The sequence below is a fragment of the Anastrepha ludens genome, chromosome 3, assembly GCF_028408465.1.
Source record: "Anastrepha ludens isolate Willacy chromosome 3, idAnaLude1.1, whole genome shotgun sequence".
NCBI classification, from domain to species: domain Eukaryota; kingdom Metazoa; phylum Arthropoda; class Insecta; order Diptera; family Tephritidae; genus Anastrepha; species Anastrepha ludens.
Genome location: NC_071499.1, coordinates 68418888 through 68438009, shown reverse-complemented (window position 1 = coordinate 68438009; position 19122 = coordinate 68418888). Strand labels below are relative to the sequence as shown.

At 34.8% G+C, this 19122-nt stretch overlaps 1 protein-coding gene across 3 annotated transcripts in view; it reads right to left on the bottom strand.

The window, feature by feature from the left end:
• Positions 1 to 19122, bottom strand: part of LOC128858172 (GAS2-like protein pickled eggs) — a 223850-nt gene that overhangs the window by 110771 nt on the left and 93957 nt on the right. For all 3 annotated transcript variants that reach the window (XM_054094217.1, XM_054094216.1, XM_054094218.1), the window contains one exon: positions 2566 to 3186. In XM_054094217.1, coding sequence (XP_053950192.1) covers positions 2566 to 2733 — 168 coding nt within the window. In that variant the 5' untranslated portion in view covers positions 2734 to 3186. The remainder of the gene's footprint in view (positions 1 to 2565; positions 3187 to 19122) is intronic.

The following is a 19122-nucleotide window of genomic DNA, read 5'->3' as shown; positions in this document are numbered from 1 at the left end:
TAAAGATAGGACTGAGAAAATCTTTTCTAGGGTTTCTGTGAACACTTTCTAAGTGCAGCCCATCTAAATTTCCCAACATGTGCATATAGCCTAGGAAGTATCCGCCTTCTATCAGCACAAAGGCATTTACGTAATGCGTAGCTTACAACTAGTCCTTTCATGGGATTGTTCCAATTTGTACATTTATCGAGAGAGATATATTTCAGCTTATATGCACTTTTTGCATACATACACTTGAATATACATATGTATGTATAGATACTTAGGCAATGATGCACTTTGTGCTGCAGTTATCAGCTGCTGTACAAGCCTTCAACCCCGTCAACTTTTCTGCAGAGGCAAAACCAGTAAAATCGGATGTCGCAGATAGCTCCATGAAATGAGATCCAGTGCGACAATAGAAACGCCCTATTCATGGGGACAACAGCAACAATAAAAGCCGTAAACATACATATATGTACATATATGATCTTCAATGCAAAGCGCCACATGAGAACCATTGGCAGAGAAGCAGCAACCCCAACAGAAAATACATATAAAACATTTTCAGCTGCAGCAATAAGTACCGTATGTTTAATGCGCACAAACAAACAGTGGCGGCAAATAAATTAAACTGACATTACACTAATTGACGCAGTGGGGGAGATGCGACTGCAGTGCAGCCCCAAGCTACAGCAACAGCATAGCCGACACAAAAATGTTGAAGATGGTATACTTGCAGTACGCAAGAAGTTCACAGCTATGGGAGCAAATATTTTATTAGCGTATGTATTTGCATTTGTATTCGTATGTATGTATTTATGCGTGTTTTTATTTATGAACGAAACTTCAAATTGTACGTGCAGCATGCAACGTGTTAGCTACTAAAATGTGCCACATGCGGCGTACATTCATTCGTTCATTGTCAAGTGCACAAGTTTGCCGCCGGCCGTCGTTTGCAAGGTGCATATTCGCACTGATGATGTGGTGAAATTTATGCATTGTCATTATTTGCACTTCTCATCTGTTGAGCTTGTTGAAGTGAGTTGAAATGAAAGTAAAAGCTGGAGGTTTAGTAGTGGCATCCAGCGTAATTAAATTCTGTGCGCGATGTTATTGTTCGAATAAAATGGAAAATGCATTCAAATTATTTTTAATGGATTAAGATTGTAGGAAAAATTTATGATGCTGATGAAAGTGAAGTCGTTATTTTTCATAGCTGATTAATTTGAAGGCACGCATAAATAAATAAGAGATTATGAATAAACTAGGAAATACCCGGCACACGTTGCTACGCCTGCAACAATAAACGCAGAAAATTGAAATTCGTTGAAGCAAATCGAACAATAAAAACAATTTTTGGAAATGTCTCACTCCCAGTGTCACCTGTCGAGTGAATTGTTGGCCAATACATTTATTTAACTTTAAAACCTTTAATCAGAATCTCACATTGGAATGACTAACTTAAAATCCGGATTTAATTTCTTATATTAAATTTAGTGGCAATATGGATTCAATTAGATTTAAAATCGAGTTAGATGGAAACTCCATTGCTAATGCTCTTTAACTTTTTCACTATTTGAGCGTAAGTAATTTTTTTAAAAATGTGGAAACCCTCAAAGTATGGATATGAAATTTTTTAAAGTATTTTAGGTTTAATACCCATATTGTAGTATAATAGTGCCATTCTGCCGAAAAGCATCGTTTTCAGTTTTCTCAGGACCACGTTTTTACATACATATATTATATCTTCAAAATTTGTTCAGGTATTAAAACAAAATATAGCCACTTGGCTAAATATGACACTCGAAATCACCGCAGTTTTATGTAAGTGAATCGGTTCAGTAGCTTGAGAGCCTACCCAGAAAACACCAACAAATAAATATTCCTGTTTAAAAAATAGTATATTTAGATAAGAAAATGTTCAACCACAACAGCTGTCCGGGGTTCGATCCCTACGGGAGACACTCAACTTCAAGAGATTTATTCCAATAGACCTCAGAAAGAAAAACTTTCAAGTAAACTTCACAGTATACTTCTGCAATTAAAAAAAAACTCTCCCTCTCTTTTTGGAGAGGAAATAAAATTATAGGGTTCTTGTTTGTAGAATCACATCAAGCAGCACATCACCAATAGGAGAAAGAAATCAAAGCGCGAATTAACAATACATCGCTCCATGCTCTATAAATGAAAATAAATGTATTAAATAATTTGTGGATTGATGAGTTGAAATTTGGTAAAAAATAAGGTACCAAAATGTCCAATATGTTTTCTCAATCTTAGCCGTTGAAAGCAATAAAAATTTAGTATTTCCATTCGTAGATGAACTTTCAGCTTCTCAATTACTTTTACAATTCCATGGAGGCATTGAAGGAATTAAAGTACTCTTGCAATTCTGTGAGATTTAGTGAAGGAGTAGCACTACGTAATCGCTTTTTTAAAATAACACCTTAAATGTTAGGCAAAAAATACGGGAAGCAAAGGCATCCAATTTCAATGGTAATCGTGAGACAAATTTTTTATATCCACTATCAGCAGTTCTTCATACCCCATTTTATTCTATGTGCATTGTTTTCTTAAACTTACCTTGCATAATGCGACTCCTGTATCTAGACGATCCATAAAGTTCTCCGCATTGATGTTCAAATCGGGATAGAGTGTGCTCAACCACTCGGCCAAGTCTTCTTTCATCGCCTCTAAGTACTCCTCACTCGACTTAAAGGGCCGATAAGGCCGCGCCTCGAGCATTGCCATTTTCGTAATAAAACTTGTTTTTGTTTAATATAAAACTCGTATACTGACCGAAAATACGTTAATCGTGTTCGAAATTAAAAATTACTTAATTTTAATTTCTACTTTTACTTTTCGTGAGTTATTGGTTCGCTTTTTTCTTAAACTTAAAAGGCATTCAAGATTTACGTACTATTTGTAAAAAAACCAATGCAAAAAATAAAGAAAATGCTTTTTATGACTTTAATTCGCGTGCCAACTTCGTCATTCGTGTTATTCACATATCTATATTTTATTACTAGGTAAAAAATAACGGTTTATAAATTTTGTGGAAAAGCGTAAAAAGGGCGAATCGTTTTGTGACACTAGTTTTAAAGTAACTAGTTGGATACTGGTTGATAATAAACTATTTTTCGTAATTTCAAAGTTCTTTGCCGCGCACTTTATATATTTTTTTAGGGCGTTTACTTCAAATATCTGTAACGAGAGAAACGAAACAAAAATAAGATAATTAGCATTTGTCGTGGAGTGGAAAATATTTTATTAAGTCGTATTTATTTACATTTCAATTTCATTTATAACTGTTAGTAAGCGTTAAACGTTTCTTGCATATTATATGTATGTACATATGTGTGTATGTATGTGTACATTTATGTATTATATGTATGTATGTGTGTATATATTTCCGCCTTGCTTGACAATGTGCTTAGTTGCAAGCCAATTTTTGCATGGGAGTTATACCTGTTGGGAGAATAAAGAGGGAGGGATCAAGTCATACGATACTGTCAATGCGTGTTGAATATCACGGTCAGTCATTTACTATTGAAAAGCGTAAGAAGCCCAGCGCTAATGAAAACATAAGCAACACATGGATATAGACAAGTGCATATGTAAATATGTATTCAAAGGCGGAACTGATTAATGAAGGGATTTAGAGGTATAGCTGCCTCTTTAAATTAAATAATAAAATATTTATATTTAAATATAGCCGAATGGTTTTGGAAGTGCACTGGTTCGAATTTCTGTGCATGACACACCAAGTGATACAACAAGCTTCTCCTAATAACGATCGTGCCGCAGACAATGTCAAACCGCTGAATGTATTTCTGTCATAAAAACCCATCTACCGTTCGGAGGAGGCGCAAAAATGTAGGTCCCTCCATTTGCGGAACATCAAGACGGACATCTCAAGTACATACATACAATATTTATACTATAGGTTAGGTTATACTAGGTGTTCTCAGAAAGAGTTCAAGCACTGGCTATAAACGCCACATTGTGGTGCCCAGAAAATATCTTCACAGTCCAACATGTTCTTAAACTATGTTAAACTTAAACTATGCTATTCTGATGTAGCAAAACCAGGAGCGCCTTTCGGAGCTTGTATGCTTGCAATCGATTATCCAAATCATGTCTCAGAACCTTTCCTCGAGCCCTGATTTCTCATTTCACAAAACGCCACTATATCCCATCAAACATTGATGCTATGCTTTCGAAAAGATTGTAAGGGTTTTCGACATTTTCTATGATACTTCGAGTTGGTTGTTACCAACCAAAGGCTTTGATGGCAGCCTAGAAGTCTAAATGGAAACTGAGTTTTGAAGCAGCGAAGTCTTTCATGCGTACCCGCTTTGTATAAATCTCGGCTTGAAAAACGCTACACTAACTTGGAAGTCTGTAAGTTGCTCTGAGGGTTACTGAAAGAATACGCAGACCCTGTTCCACTGCCCTGAACCGTGCTTTTCTACTGGTTTTTAAATCGTATAAGATTGGAGCATCGTCATGGCTTAGAACGATAATAAATTCACAGTTAACTATGAACTATATGCCAGGGAAGTGGACAAATAAGTACTTTTTAAATCAAAAAACTTTCTTTAAAAATATTATGAAAATGTACCTAAAATTTATAATTAAAAAAAATTTCGTCAGACTAATTGCAGCAAATGATTAAAGAAAAATGTTTGAAATGCAGCAAACTTTGTCGTGGCTGCCTCCTTAGCCGAGTGAGATAGTGAGGAGCTACCACCAACTGATTTCGAGTTCAATGCCCACTATGGTCATGATTTTACACAATTCCACGCATACTTTACTAAAAATATAAAAATTAAATTACAAACACACATATTTCTGAATTTTTATTTTTCATTAGAGGATTTTAGATTTAAGAAAATATCTTTAACTTCCGCATACTACAAGAAGATGTCTTCTGGTTCACTGGTATGAGAACAACAACTTAGTTTTTGGGCTCACAAAATAAAAATATGAAAATTAAATATTTGGAGGCCTCTAAAACGGTTTAAATCATAAAAACTAATACAAGGTGGCGCAAATTTATTTATCCAATCTTGTTTTTGGGTAACCTTTTTACTCAATAAATAAACATAACTTGGCAATCTTTAGTTTGCGCTTTACGTGTTCCATTGCTTGTATGTTTGTATACTGCTATAAATCTTCCGATAGGCTCATTAATTTGTAACATAGAACTAGAACTAGAAGAACCCCAATTTTTAATGTCTTCACACAAACCTCTCAGATTAAAAAAAAAATAATAAAAAAAAAATTTACAATGACGCGTTGGTAAATTGCACATAAGTGTGGGCGAGGAGATAAATTTCTGTAAGCGTTTTTTTATATTTATACTTTAAGATCCTTTTAAAAATACACAATAAAAAACTTCGAACCGGCTATCGGCCAACACTCCCCATAGAGAATTTCTGATGCAGCCAATGTAAAAGTATGTAAATTTGTGTGTCTATATGTGCAAAATATATGAGAATACTCGTATGCAGATGTATGATTGTATGTAGTAATCGCTATGCTCCTCATTTAATTGAGAAAGCTTAATTGGTTTGTATGTATGTATGTATGTATTGTGAAACGCCGTAAAACCGCAGAGTGTTAGATTAAGCGTTTAGTAGCTAATCGAGCGTATGGGTTTACATTTGCCAATTAAGAAAAGTCAAAGCTGACGGAAAAACTCAAAGGAGGTATGCTTGGAGAGTTAATTGATTAGTAACTGATTGTTGCATGCTACATATAGTTATCTGATACATATTATAAAAGGTTTATGTTTAAAAATTCGTATGTTTCTGAAACTGAAATGTCTCATAGTATGATACGTGCAACGGTCACAAAAACCGAACTTGTAGAGCTTGCAACATATCCACTAACAAAGGTATGCACGCGGTCTTGAGTACATTATATGAGCCGATTTTTAGGGATATTGCGAGCCCCTGGTTATGGCAGGCTAGAGAGAAAGCAGGTTAGCAGAAAATATGAAAAAAATATCTTTGAAAAAGTAACATTACATAGTTCATTATTCACTGATGGTGACTAATATCCATTAAAAGATTAAGGGATTTTCAGGAAGACTAAGAGAAATTGAGGGTTTTTATCCCAGTTCTGAATACATTGTAGCAGGAAAAACAAGCTATTAAAAGCTTTTCTAGGTTTTTGATAGAAGCTTAATGGACATCACAATCGTCAAAAGCATACAAGCAGCCAAAAGAGCATACTTTTCACTATCTAAACTCTTAAAATCAAAGCTGCTGAATAGACCATGCAAAATTTTGATGTATAAATTTGTAGTCCGACCAGTTTTGTGCTACGGGTTAGAGTCCTGGACATTAAGTGAAAAGTATAAAGCAAAACTACAAATATTGGAAAGAAAAATGTTCAGAAAAACATTCGGAGAATGAATGGAATGAACTATATTTTTATAAAAAAAATCAATTGAAATCATAAAAATATCCAAATTTTGCAATGTAGTCTACTATTCGTGTAATTACTAAAGGCAAACCTTTGCCTTTCGATCAAACCTTCAAAGAAATTTAAAATGTACCCTCTAACTTAACATTTTTGTGGTTTTCATTCTATGTAGGATCTTCAGTCTATGAAAAATTTAAATATAATTCTCAAGACGTTATCTAATTAATATCTGACCTAATACCTCAATTTATTCGATGGATGAGGTCACAATTTCCAGTACCGCGGATAGTTTTTCGAAATTCTTCTGTAGGCCGCCAGTTGATTTATTTACTTAATTTAATATAACTGCTATTGACCATATGGTTATTTGCAGAGTTTTAAAATTAATTTATTTACTATTATTATCTTATTTTTGTAAGAGTAAAATCAAGCAAATCTAACTATCACTTATTAAGTTGAGAGCAACACAATTAAGATGAAGTTGGCAACGAGATTTTTCTCAACTTTACTCATATAATATATATTGTATATATAATATATATATAATTGGCGCTTACACCCTTTTTTGGTGTTAGGTCGAGCTCCTTCTCCTATTTGTGGTGTGCGTCTTGCTGTTGTTTACAAATGGAGGGACCTACAGTTTTAAGCCGACTTCAGATATTTTTTTTGAAGAGCTTCTTCATGACAGAAATATACTCGGAGCTTCGCCACGTCTCCCGAGGGGCGACCGCTATTAAAAAAAACCTTTTTCTTCGTTTTGGTGTTTCACGGAGTTTCGAACCTACGTCTTCCGAATGTAGTCACGCACCAAACCATTCGACTATGGCGGCTGCCCACTTACATAATTTACTCCATACAAAAAAATTTTTCTTTTGTTGAGAATGCTATGATTCTCAAATCTAGCCAGTACTAGGAATCAAAGTTAGAGGTTTGTGAAATCTCTTAGTTCTTAAATTCAAGTTGATCTCACACCGAAATATTTACTTGGCATAGAACTCTATGCACTGGAACCACCCGATATTTAAATTTTCCTCTTCTCTTAAACTTTCTTAGCCTTCTCATCATCAATTCCTAGAGTTCCAAGTTGGAGCAAAGGGGCACAATGAATATCTTCCATTCGGGTCTGTCTTGCGCCAATCCCTTAGCTTCATTCCAGATAAGGTGCATGGCACGGGTTTCTGACTCCAGCAGTCGTCTCCGAGTGTTTGCTAGTCTTTTTCGCCTATGACTTCCTTTGGGGTTCCATTCAATCGAAGCACTTGTTATATTGCCTCTTTCCTTCTGCAGTACGTGGCCGGTCCAGCTCCATTTTCTCTTTCGGATCCATAAGCCACCATTGGAGGTGGTATTTGGTAGAAGAAGTTTAAGAACTTTTTTCTTAGCCTTCTGAAGTATGCAGATTATCACGAAGTAAAAGGATAGTGCGAAAGAATGAGAGCACTCAACATTTTAATTTTAATGTAATAGTTTTTTATAATGGTATATGTATACGCAAAAATTTCCTATATAAATACAAAAAGTTCTTAGAAAAAGTTTTGGTCTCTGCATGCACTTTACATATGTGGGGTCTTTCAAAAGACACACCTAGATGTTGTCTAAAATATAAAAATTTACATTCTTTAAGGTTTCACTATCTTTATAAAAAATACGGCTGTTGAAAATTAGAAGTGAAAAATGAATGCTTAATTGTTGAGAATGCCGAGATATCGATGAAGGTTGTTCAGCAACACTTTGCGCTACAAGAGCAATATTATCTAGTTTTCCCTCTGCCGGTTTTTTTCTATCCTCGAAAGAACCAGTTGCTTGAAATTTTGTCAGCAATCTTTGCATTGTCGACTCATTCGAATGCTTATTTTCACTAAAAAAATCACGAATTTTGCCTATGTTGTTCTCTAAGATCGACCGTTTTCATAATAAGTCAGAATAATTTTAAGGCGTAGTTCTATATTATCATGTAAAATTGTACATCTGTCTACATGAAAAATGTCAAAGAAGACATGAAAAATGGTACTGTCTAGGAATTATTCACTACTGACATCTGGGCGTCACTTTTGAAAGACCCTTTACGTGCATACTTATAATATATATGTATATAAGTATATAGTATAAATGATTTCTGCCTGTTCATTGCATTCGATTTCACATAATTGACGCTTGAATATTTCACGGTGGAATGCTCACCATTCTGGCTACTCAAGTGTTAAATGTCAAGTAAGTGAGGTACGAGTATGTAGAAGATCTTCGTGCCTCGCCAGGCGTGATACTTATACGTGTAGTTAGCTGATATTTCATGCAACGTCATTATGGTCACCGGAATGGGTGTGCCTGCGATTCTACACTCTGTCAATATTAAGCAATCCGATGGGAATATTAAAGTCGGCTTTCCTTTAAATAAATATATTGAAATGCTGCTGTCATTTATAAGCATCTAACAAGAGCTGACAGTAACAACAGCAAACAGTATTCCATTTCTACGCTATTCAGTGGAAAGTGAATAGTTTTTTTTAAATGGAAGAGAGTGGACTAAAACCAGTAACTAACTAAGTAAATATTGACTTTTCTAAGACTTCAGTAAGAAAACTTTAATTGAAAATAATAATCGATCACTTTATGACTGAATTTTGTCCATTAATCGCACACCATTAAATAAAGTTGTTTTTTTGTAAATTCGCCAATTATGGGCATGCGAAAAATTCGAGAAATTCCAAAGACATTTACGCACCGGCATGTAAAAAAATAATAAAAAATGAGCATAAAAATAAAACATAAGTGTTAAACATTGCGAGGGAGCACACCTGCGTATTCACATATGTTTGTATGTATGTACATACGTATATACGCATACTTATAGGTACGCCAAGGTTTATGTAATCACATGTGGCGGAACCAACGTGATCTTAATTAAGTCCAACTCTACGGTTAACGGTGGCCACACCGTTGCCTATTTTTTTCGGCCCAGCCGATAGCCGCCGCCGCTTGTCTGATTGGCCTAACCCAAACAGACAACAGCTCCGTATTGCTCTCGGTATGCGGGGCGTAAAATTCCAATGTAGCGCCGCAACGTAAATTAAAAGCGCAAGTGTAAATTTTTAATTACAACAATAATAATAACGACAACAAAATTGAGCAACATAGTACATTCATACCTGTGTACGTACGTGCATGCGCGTATGTAAACCATTACAGTTAATGAAAATGGCAATAAAATTTGCAGTGAAAAGAATGAAAATGCCGGAGGAGGAGAAATACATACAAGTAGGTATACCTACAACAACAACAAAAAATTAAGCATAATGGAATGAATCTGCACATTTTCAATTAATTTCGCGCATAATAAAAGATACACATTTTTTCTGTTGCTAATTTTACATTTTATAAATTTTTTTTCGATAACTTAATCGCTGCATGAATGTGGCTGGCAAAAGAAAGGGCGAATCCAATTTAATGCTCAATTATAAGTTTTATTGAAAACATTTGTGCATAGTTTGTAAGTGAGGAAATGTTAGCAGCACTTTCGTTGTATGTAATATATGTACGTAGGTATTTATGTAAGTTGAGACTAGTTATGCAACAGATTTCATTAAAATTTCTTCAATATATCAATTGATGTTGTAAAGAAACTTTTTTTTTTTAAATAGTAAATTTCTCGCACAATTTCAAAGGCCTGGAGCCTTAAAAAGAAATATTTTTTTACATCTAGCAGGTATAAATAAAAAACCGTTCACCCTTTCATAGTAAAGCAACTATGTTGTAAAGATGTAGCGGGTGTACGAACTAGGCAATTTGGTGTTGAGCCTGTGTTGTTGTTTTTTTTTTGCTAGTGGTATTACTATGTATTATGGTATTAAAACTCTGTACTCACATAACGGTTGTTTGTAAAAACCTAATGGAGGTCCAAAGAGAGGCAGAAATCAAAGACATTACCCAATAGAATTGAAATTTTCAGGAGCGCCCAGTATTGTGGAGCAATTTGCAAAAAAAGTCGTTAAAATTATTTGCCATTATTCTAATTCAACCCGAATTCAAGCGTCAAGGTTAACACTATTGTAAAGCAAAATCAATCGGCCGATAAGATCGCAACCTTACGTACTTAAAGAATGAAAGGAATTGACATTTTCAATTAAAAAAAAGAGGAATCCACCAGATACCAGGCACAGAATGTAGAGTGTGTCAGTCAATTTCATTGATTCCATCGAACTTTACAACTCTCTAACCGCCGCTGCTTGCTGAGCGCTGTGAGTATTCGAGGCATCCAAGCGCCACTAATTTGTATGCGGAAATGTTCATGTAAAATCCCTCCAATTCATGCTTTGCTATTCTGCTATTTACTTCGATCAGCCAGTACTAATTTTTCGACATTTAGACATTTTCTCTCTTCCCTATCCAAACCCATTCATTTCTCATCGTATATTACTTTGCAGAATCCACCGAACCGATGGCATTTCTGTAACAAAATTTCTGCGGGATAATTTTGTTGTAACGGGGAATTTAATCACAGCGCGGCCAATTTCCAGTTGTTGCTTGCTTCAATGAATCATCGCTGGGGTAAGTATTATCTCCCCACCCATCACATTATTTTATATTTATACATATAATTTCTTAATACATTAAGTGCCGAACGAATTTGACGAAAATCTCACTCGGAGCCGAAGTAGGTTTTTTAGAAAGCGGCGTGAAAGTACATAGTATCTATATATCTAGGCGCTCCGACTCGTTTTGTTGCTTAATTTGGTTTAAAATTAAAAAATAGCGAAACAGGAAACTATTGTTTCTTCACAAAAACGTGTCAAGCGAATCCGTACTACATGGCAGCAGTATAGAGCACAAAAACCAAATTTTTCTGTATCAACAACTTATAACAAATCAGCTGTTCTACTGATATCACTTTGTACGAATGAGCTTCGGCCACAACATTATCATTTTTATATTGCTAATTCGATCACGATAAATAAAGCTTAATGAAGTGAAAATAGCTCTAGCAGATTTTTTTTATATAAAAAAAAATGTTTCACTAAAACTAAATTAAAAAATACTGTACACTGTGGACCAATTCCAAAGGTAAATTAAATAGCAGCAGACATTTTCTTTCCTTTAACGTAAAAAAAGACAGAAAAAATATAACAGTTCCAAAAATTTTAGGTTAAGTATTTAAAAAACTAAAAAAAACACTGAAAATATAAGTTTCTTAAACAGAAGTTAAGACTTAAAGTAATGAAATAAGAGAAATAATTGTAATTGTATTGCAGTTTCATAATATGTAGCTTTGATTTTGTTCAAGGTTCCTCCGCCTTCAAACGACAAATGGAGAATGTTTTTGATGGCAGAAATTTACTCAGAGATTTACCTTCATCTATCGAGGGGCAACTACTATTAGAACAAAATTTATACCATTTAATTTTTCATGCTCACAATGGAATTCGTGCCCGAGACCTTTGAATGGTAGTCAACACTACTCACTCGGCTACGGCGGCCGCACTACTTACGGCCGATACTTATTACTCAGTTAAAATCGCTTTTTGAAAATCTCTTAGCGTATAATAAAAGATGTTCCACATACGAAGCTGTTTTTCTTCGGCGAAGCAAAGCAGTGAAGTTAACATGATGTACATAACATGAAGACCCGAAGCAGAGCAGAGCAGTTAACATCATTATTATCAATAATATAATATGAAGACCCCATTCAGTGCACAGGAGTTAACAGCTCGTCAACTGTGAATAGCGTGACAAAAATGTTGATCGAAGTTTCTCGACAGCAGCTTGGCTTTATTCGGCATTAATAAAGCCAGATTTGTATGTGTGTGCATGCGGACTATGGATTATACATGCATACATTTGTCTTTATTCCGTTATCTTACAGGTACGCTTGAAATCTCTCTTATTAAGTGTACCCAATTAACTGGTAAAATTAAAAGTTTATGCCACTCAACCATGCCGTATTCTGCTAAAAAGATTAATTACCTCAGATTCAAATTAAAAAAAGCCGAAATAAATCAATCTAACCAATTATGCATCTACGATATGTAAATTTTTACAACAAAAAAACACAAAACAAAAAAAAAAAATTAAATTAAATACGTACTGTAAAACTGTAAGTACCGCTTAGTGTAAGTACTATGATACTTATTTGCATATAAATATGCATTACTATTTGAATATAGGATTAGTATTCGTGTCAATATTTATGCGATAAGCATTTGTCTTTGAAAGAAGTCAAAATTAATTTACTAGCGAGTCAGTAAATTTTATTGATTGAAATCTATCTTTAATTTATTTATATTTACAATAAGAAAAATTTATTTTACAATGTGATTAATTATGGAAAAGCTAAATCGTACAAATACAACAAGGCAACAACCTACATAGTGAATAACTGCAAATATGTTTTTTCTTACTGATATTGTTTAGCGTTATTTGAAAACCAGAAATGAGGAAACATCCAAATGGAATAAAGCAAGCAGATAAGTTAAAAAAATACTTGTATAGGTGATCGAATATACTGGAGGTAAATCCACTGGTACATACCTAGTTTGGAAATAGTGCTTGATTTCACAAATAAGACCTAGTTCTCTCCACATATCTCTTGTGAAAATTTAGCGCTACAACAACATAACATAAATTAGTTACAATAACTCTAAAAGGGTCTGATTTCAATTGAAATATAACTTTTTATGTAGGATGGCAGGATGCGCCATATCAGGGTGCGCCATATTTGATCAAAGTAATTATTGAATAAAACTCTCAAACTCCCAACTGATGGACGATGTGACTCACATGTTTAAATAACGTTTCAAACCAATTTCAACCGAAAAACGCACCAAAATTGTATCGATTAATATTGAATATGATCTATACTTTTTTTTCTTATTTTAAATGAATGATAATTTCTCAAATCCTTTAAAAGATGCAGTTTAATTTTTTGGGTTTCAGATAATTCTGTTGCGAGTTATACTGCACACCGCAAAACAACCTTTTTTCGAGGCACCCCAGAAATTCACCCAACTTTCAATATTTATTTATTTTATTCATTCATTTAATAGTCGAAAAATGCAGGTATCTTAGAGACCATGAAAAACAGATTAATGCAAAATAATTCAATCAAAAATAAACAAAAAATTAAAATAAATTTCATTGTAATGAATGAAAGAAAAGGTAACATTTCTTATAATTTACAGAGAAAAAATATTAGATAATACTAAGAATTTAGTTCAACAATTCATTTAGTAACAATTTGAAGTGGCTTTTGTTGAAGAAAAATCTAGGTCAATATGATTTCAAAGCGAATTAAATACTCACAATTAGTTGTAACAATCCCTAGCCAGAAAATATCGTGATTCCGTAAGCTTCACTGGGGAATATTCAAATTAATTTTTTGAAGTAGCGATGCGGAGTCAATCTCCCCACTTATTAAATCGAAAAGTAAAGTGAGGGAGGTAATAGTCCTTCTAATATCTAGTGTTTTTAGATTAATGAGCAAGCAACGACTTTTATACGATGCAATCGGATCAAAGGAATTCAAAACATAACGCACAAAAGCTTTTTGCAATGAAAATTTAAGGAAATATTATTCAAATGTTGCATAATTAAATGAAAATTGTTTTTATGAATTAACACTATCTGTATCGCCAAAAAAACTCTTAAAAACATGCCTTTCTTCACCGACTTCACAATAAGCAAATAACAGCCCGGACATTAAATTTGGGCAAGTTTTTTTACTATTTTAATTACTAATATATCGTAATTTTTACATTTTTTTTTTTTAATTTACAATCACATGGAAGGTGAGCGCAGAAAGTACCAGTTTTTCAACTACTAATACTCAGAACACTTCTCCATAGCATACCAGTTCTAAACCAGACAATTTTCTCACTAGTTCAGTTGCCACCAACTGGGTGGTAGTAGTCAAGAACAAACAACAATAACGTTCACGCCAACATAAGACGCTTTGAAAGCGAAAATGGAAATTGTTGAAAAATGCAAATGTCGCAGGCGCTAATTGAATTTCAAACTCAACATTCGCAGATAAAAAGATAGCGAAATTAATGATGTCAATAAAAAACGTGTATATGTATGTAATATATGTACGTACCTGTAAATACAGTATTACAAGCTAATATAGTAAATTGGAGCATTAGGAATGCACTTATATAGGTGTAGATCGTAACGGTAATTAAAAACAAGGCGGCCGCCATATCCAAATGGGCTGGTGCATGACTACCATTCGGAGAACGTAGGATCGAAACTCCGTCAGACACAAAAATGAAAAAAAAGTTTTTTTCCAACAGCAGCCGCCCCTCGGCAGGCAATGGCAAACCTCTGAGTGTATTTCCGCCATGAGAATGTTCCTCATAAAAAATATGCATACATTTACAATTTACGCTGTAACCAGTTTTCTTTTGATTTAATTCAAATCAGGAAAACTTAAATTTTGATATATAAACTATGATATTTAACACTTCTGAACCGCCCTAATGTTTAACACCTGTTAAAATTTGCGTAAAAAAACAAATATTTTTCAACTACTACTTTTTTATTAGTGTAAACTACTAGACTTGATATTTATTAATATTATTTTTGTTATATTCTATATAGTGCTTACGAATTAGCGTTACCATTGCGAGTGTCACACATACACACATACAAACAAACATTTTCCATTTGCAGTAAATGAATTGTATTTACATTTATTCTATAAGTTATTTAATCAAAAACAACAACACCACTGCAATCAGCTATTCTTAGCAGCAATGCATACAAATAAATGTTACGAATAAATAAACGAATTAAAATAATACTTAAAATCAACAACTAGAGCACCAAATAGCAAATAAATACCAAACAACTGCGACTAACTAAAGTACAAACAGAATTCGAGCGAACATTGCACTCGCAGAACTCGGTCACATATTGGTTTTTGGTCGCTTACGTATCCAAATGCAAGCCAAAGCTATGTACATACATATGTACGTATATACATACATATGAGAGGAGGCAAATATGAAGTTCCTCAAGACCATTAGCTATAGCCACAGCAATATTTTGGCCGTAAGTGGAATTTAAGCCATTGAGTGCTTTTAGTGGTTCAATTGACAATTGTGGTTGGTTCGATCAAACAAGATACCTACATTTCTATAAGATTTAAGGTGGTGTAGTTTCTGACTTCTGACGTCTGCGATCGATTCAACCCACATCGAAATAGTGTTAAATACTATAGATGCATACATATGTATATACATACATATATAAGTATATAGAAGTGTATTTATGTAAATGAAATGCCCACATTTTTACAGCCTTAGGTTCTGTATGATTCCTAACTATGGTGGAAACGCGTATGTATGATACTATCATAATATGTGTGTATGCATCTATGTCTGCCAAGCAAGTACGGGGCATTGGTAAAAAAACACAAAATATATTTGTTTTCCGTTCAAATGTATTGCATCGCGTTCGAAGTACATAGGCCACTTCCGAAATAATACACTTCCATATGTCAGCCAATAATCCTATCAGGAAACTATTCTTCAAACTCATTTTCTGTAGTCGCTTTCATTTCTCGCCGCGAATTCTCTTTTTTGTCTTCTATGAACTGGATTTGGGTATCTAACTAAGTGATAATATAAGTTGTGACGAAGAAAAAGTCATCTGGAGCTACACTTACATAAAATTTTACTGATATCATTTCGCTAGGAAGCGTTTTTAAATTTGGTGCTTAAAAATCGGCGTTGGCCCACAAAGAAATTAGTGTTGACGAGCGGCGCATTATCCTAAATCGAGGAAAGGGAGACAAAACTTATCGCGAAATCGTTTAAATTGCAGAAAGAAGTCACTTTTCTGTGCAGTATGTGCTAGAATCATTCAATTCAAGCGGATCACTTTTATCTAAGTTACACTCTGGGTGCCCAAGCAACTTGAGGGAACGCGAAAAGAAAACTATTTTGAAGGCTGTGAAAAGAAATTCCAGAATAGGAAAAAATATTCATGACGATATCATTTGAAAAATCGTAAAGAAAAATGGGACTAGGGCCCGTGTAGTGCGTCGAAAATCATTCAAATGGGAAATTAAAAGAAAAAACGCATGGTTTTTACCAACGTATACAAAAATTAACCAGAGGAGTTTTTTGTCTTATTTCGGACGAATGCAAATTTTGCATCTTTGGCAGAAAAGCAAGAGAGCTTGTATGGCGAAAGAGCGACACCGCGTTCGACAAGAAAAATCTCGTACCAACAGTAAGGCATGCGAGAGGTGATATGATGGTCTCGCGATATTTGGCTGCACAAAAATATCGGGCCGACAGTAGATGTGTATGGTTACTTTCATTTTAACTAGCAACTAACTATAATACTTTCAACTAATTTAAAGGAATTTAGCCAAAATTTGGAACCAAGTTCCAATTTTTGGTTTCAGCAAAATAATGATCAGAAGCACGTGGCAAATAATGTAAAGCTGTGGTTAGTTTACAATACTAAAAATTACTTGCATTCTCCTCCCCAATCCCCAAACACGACGCAATTGAGAATTTATGATATTTATTGGAGTGTAGAATCCGTCAGCATAATATAATTTCAAAGGAAATGCTCACGGAAGATTGATCGAAACAAGTTGTTCTATGCTAAATCGTCCATCTTGCTGAAATCATCACGCTTTGAAAGTTACTGCACAGTTACTAGGTTAGGTAAGGTTGTCCTGAGGGACAGACTCAGGCTCATAGCCCATTGTGATGCCGCTTCGAAAGCTTTCCCTAAACCAATGTGTGCTTTTCAAAAATTTTAGAATATTGTCTGCCTAGAATAGTAAATGTCCGTCTGGCTTGAGCAGGACAATAGAAAGTGCAAGATTGTATCTTCCTCTTCCCCTTAGCATTGAGAGTCGCCACAGTTTACGGGCGATTTTGCAGGTGGCTTCATTACGTCATCTTTCGTTTGCTTTCCTTACGATTTCTGCAAGGATGAGTAGCTTACATGTTTGTGAGGGTATGGCCATGCCATTGTCTATGTACCTACTCATCGGTCAATTCGGTGCCCAGTCTCGCTAGTTCATCGGCTCCGCAGTTACCCTCAATGTCACGATAGCCAGGAACCCATATTAACCTTAAGCGAAATGACTCAGCCATCTCATTAAGAGATGTGCGGCTTTTCATTGCTCCCTTGGAGATTGTCGACTGTTTTGTGAGGGATTTTATCGCCGCCTGGTTGTCAGTGAAAATGTAGCTGTCATTTCCAGATATCGTATCACACTGTACCAGTGTCACGGCTTTCATTATTGCCATCAGTTCAGCCTGAAAGACACTATGTAATCGGGAAACCGAAAACTGAAGGAGATCCTCAGATGCTCGGAGTACCTATACAGCTAAGCCACTTCCGGGTGCGTAAAGAGGTATATTTCGATTCACCTCTTCTATTTCTTCACCTGATCTGTCCAACGCAAAGGAGGACTTCCTCTGCCTCTGATACCACCAACTGGTACCGCATCGAATGCTTTCGGTGCCAGAGCGTTTGTATCCATTCGGACAACATGATCTAGTCAGCGGAGCCACTGTATCTTTACTCCCTGCCTATGTAGTTTATGTCATTTTAAAGTTCATACAGCTCATTGTTACATCGTTTGCGCTATTCGCCGTCGTCAACGAGCAAAGATCCATAAATACATATTTCACAGAATCTTTCTCTCAAACACTCTTAAGGACATCTCATCGGGTATTGTCATCGTTCAAGCTTTTACGTTAAGTAAAGTAGAAGGGAATGAAATAAAAGTTATTAAATTTATAAAAAAAATTCACTCTCCGATTTTAGTACAGCATTCACAGTAGTCTTCATACTCACAGGGCAACCCCCGAGACTTCTTAATGCAACTTTGAATAACGCTCACGACTGCATGAACTTGAACTTGACCCTTGCGCATTGTAGCAAAAATATAATGAATTACTTGTGACACTTTTTCACGCATATTTAAACACTTTAGTAACCTGATACTTAATCCTACCTTTAGAGTTTTTCCTTTTGTAGCTTTTTAAATATCCTGACTTATTTATTTCCAAGAATATTATATATGTACATGTATGTATGTGTGTATGTATTTATTTACACATGCGTGCATGCCTTTGAAAGCCTGGAAACCGCACATGAAGCCACGGCATAGCTATAAAAGCATGAATACAAACTTTAATTTCAACGAATGAAAGAGAGCAGCACTCTAATTGCCTTGAATTATTACTCAGTGGTCAATACCATTGCCAACTGCAAACTCTTTTATGAGAAACAGTTGACCGTAAATTAACGCAATTTATGTACATACATACACACATACATACATACATACTATGTATGTAAAAGCTTGCATTCATACAATAGGCGTACATAAGAACCTTTCTATTATATTTTCTGATGATAGTCATATCATCGCTAACAACGCTCTGTCACGTATTTCAGGGTAATGGCACTTGTGTCAACAAATTCCCCACAATGGGGGAACAGTAAATCGATATGGTGAACATACAGATACAGTTGTGTATATTTGCTATTTGAAGAAAGTTTGATAAGAGCTTAGAAAAATAGGAGAGCGATCGTTTTCTAACTGCGAAAATTTAAAAAAATGAAATATATATACTTATATATCTATATATATTTAAAAACACACACGTATATTTGGGTCCAGAAAAGTGTGGAATGGGAAAAATATACAGAGAGGAGGTGGTGCCCATTTTTTGA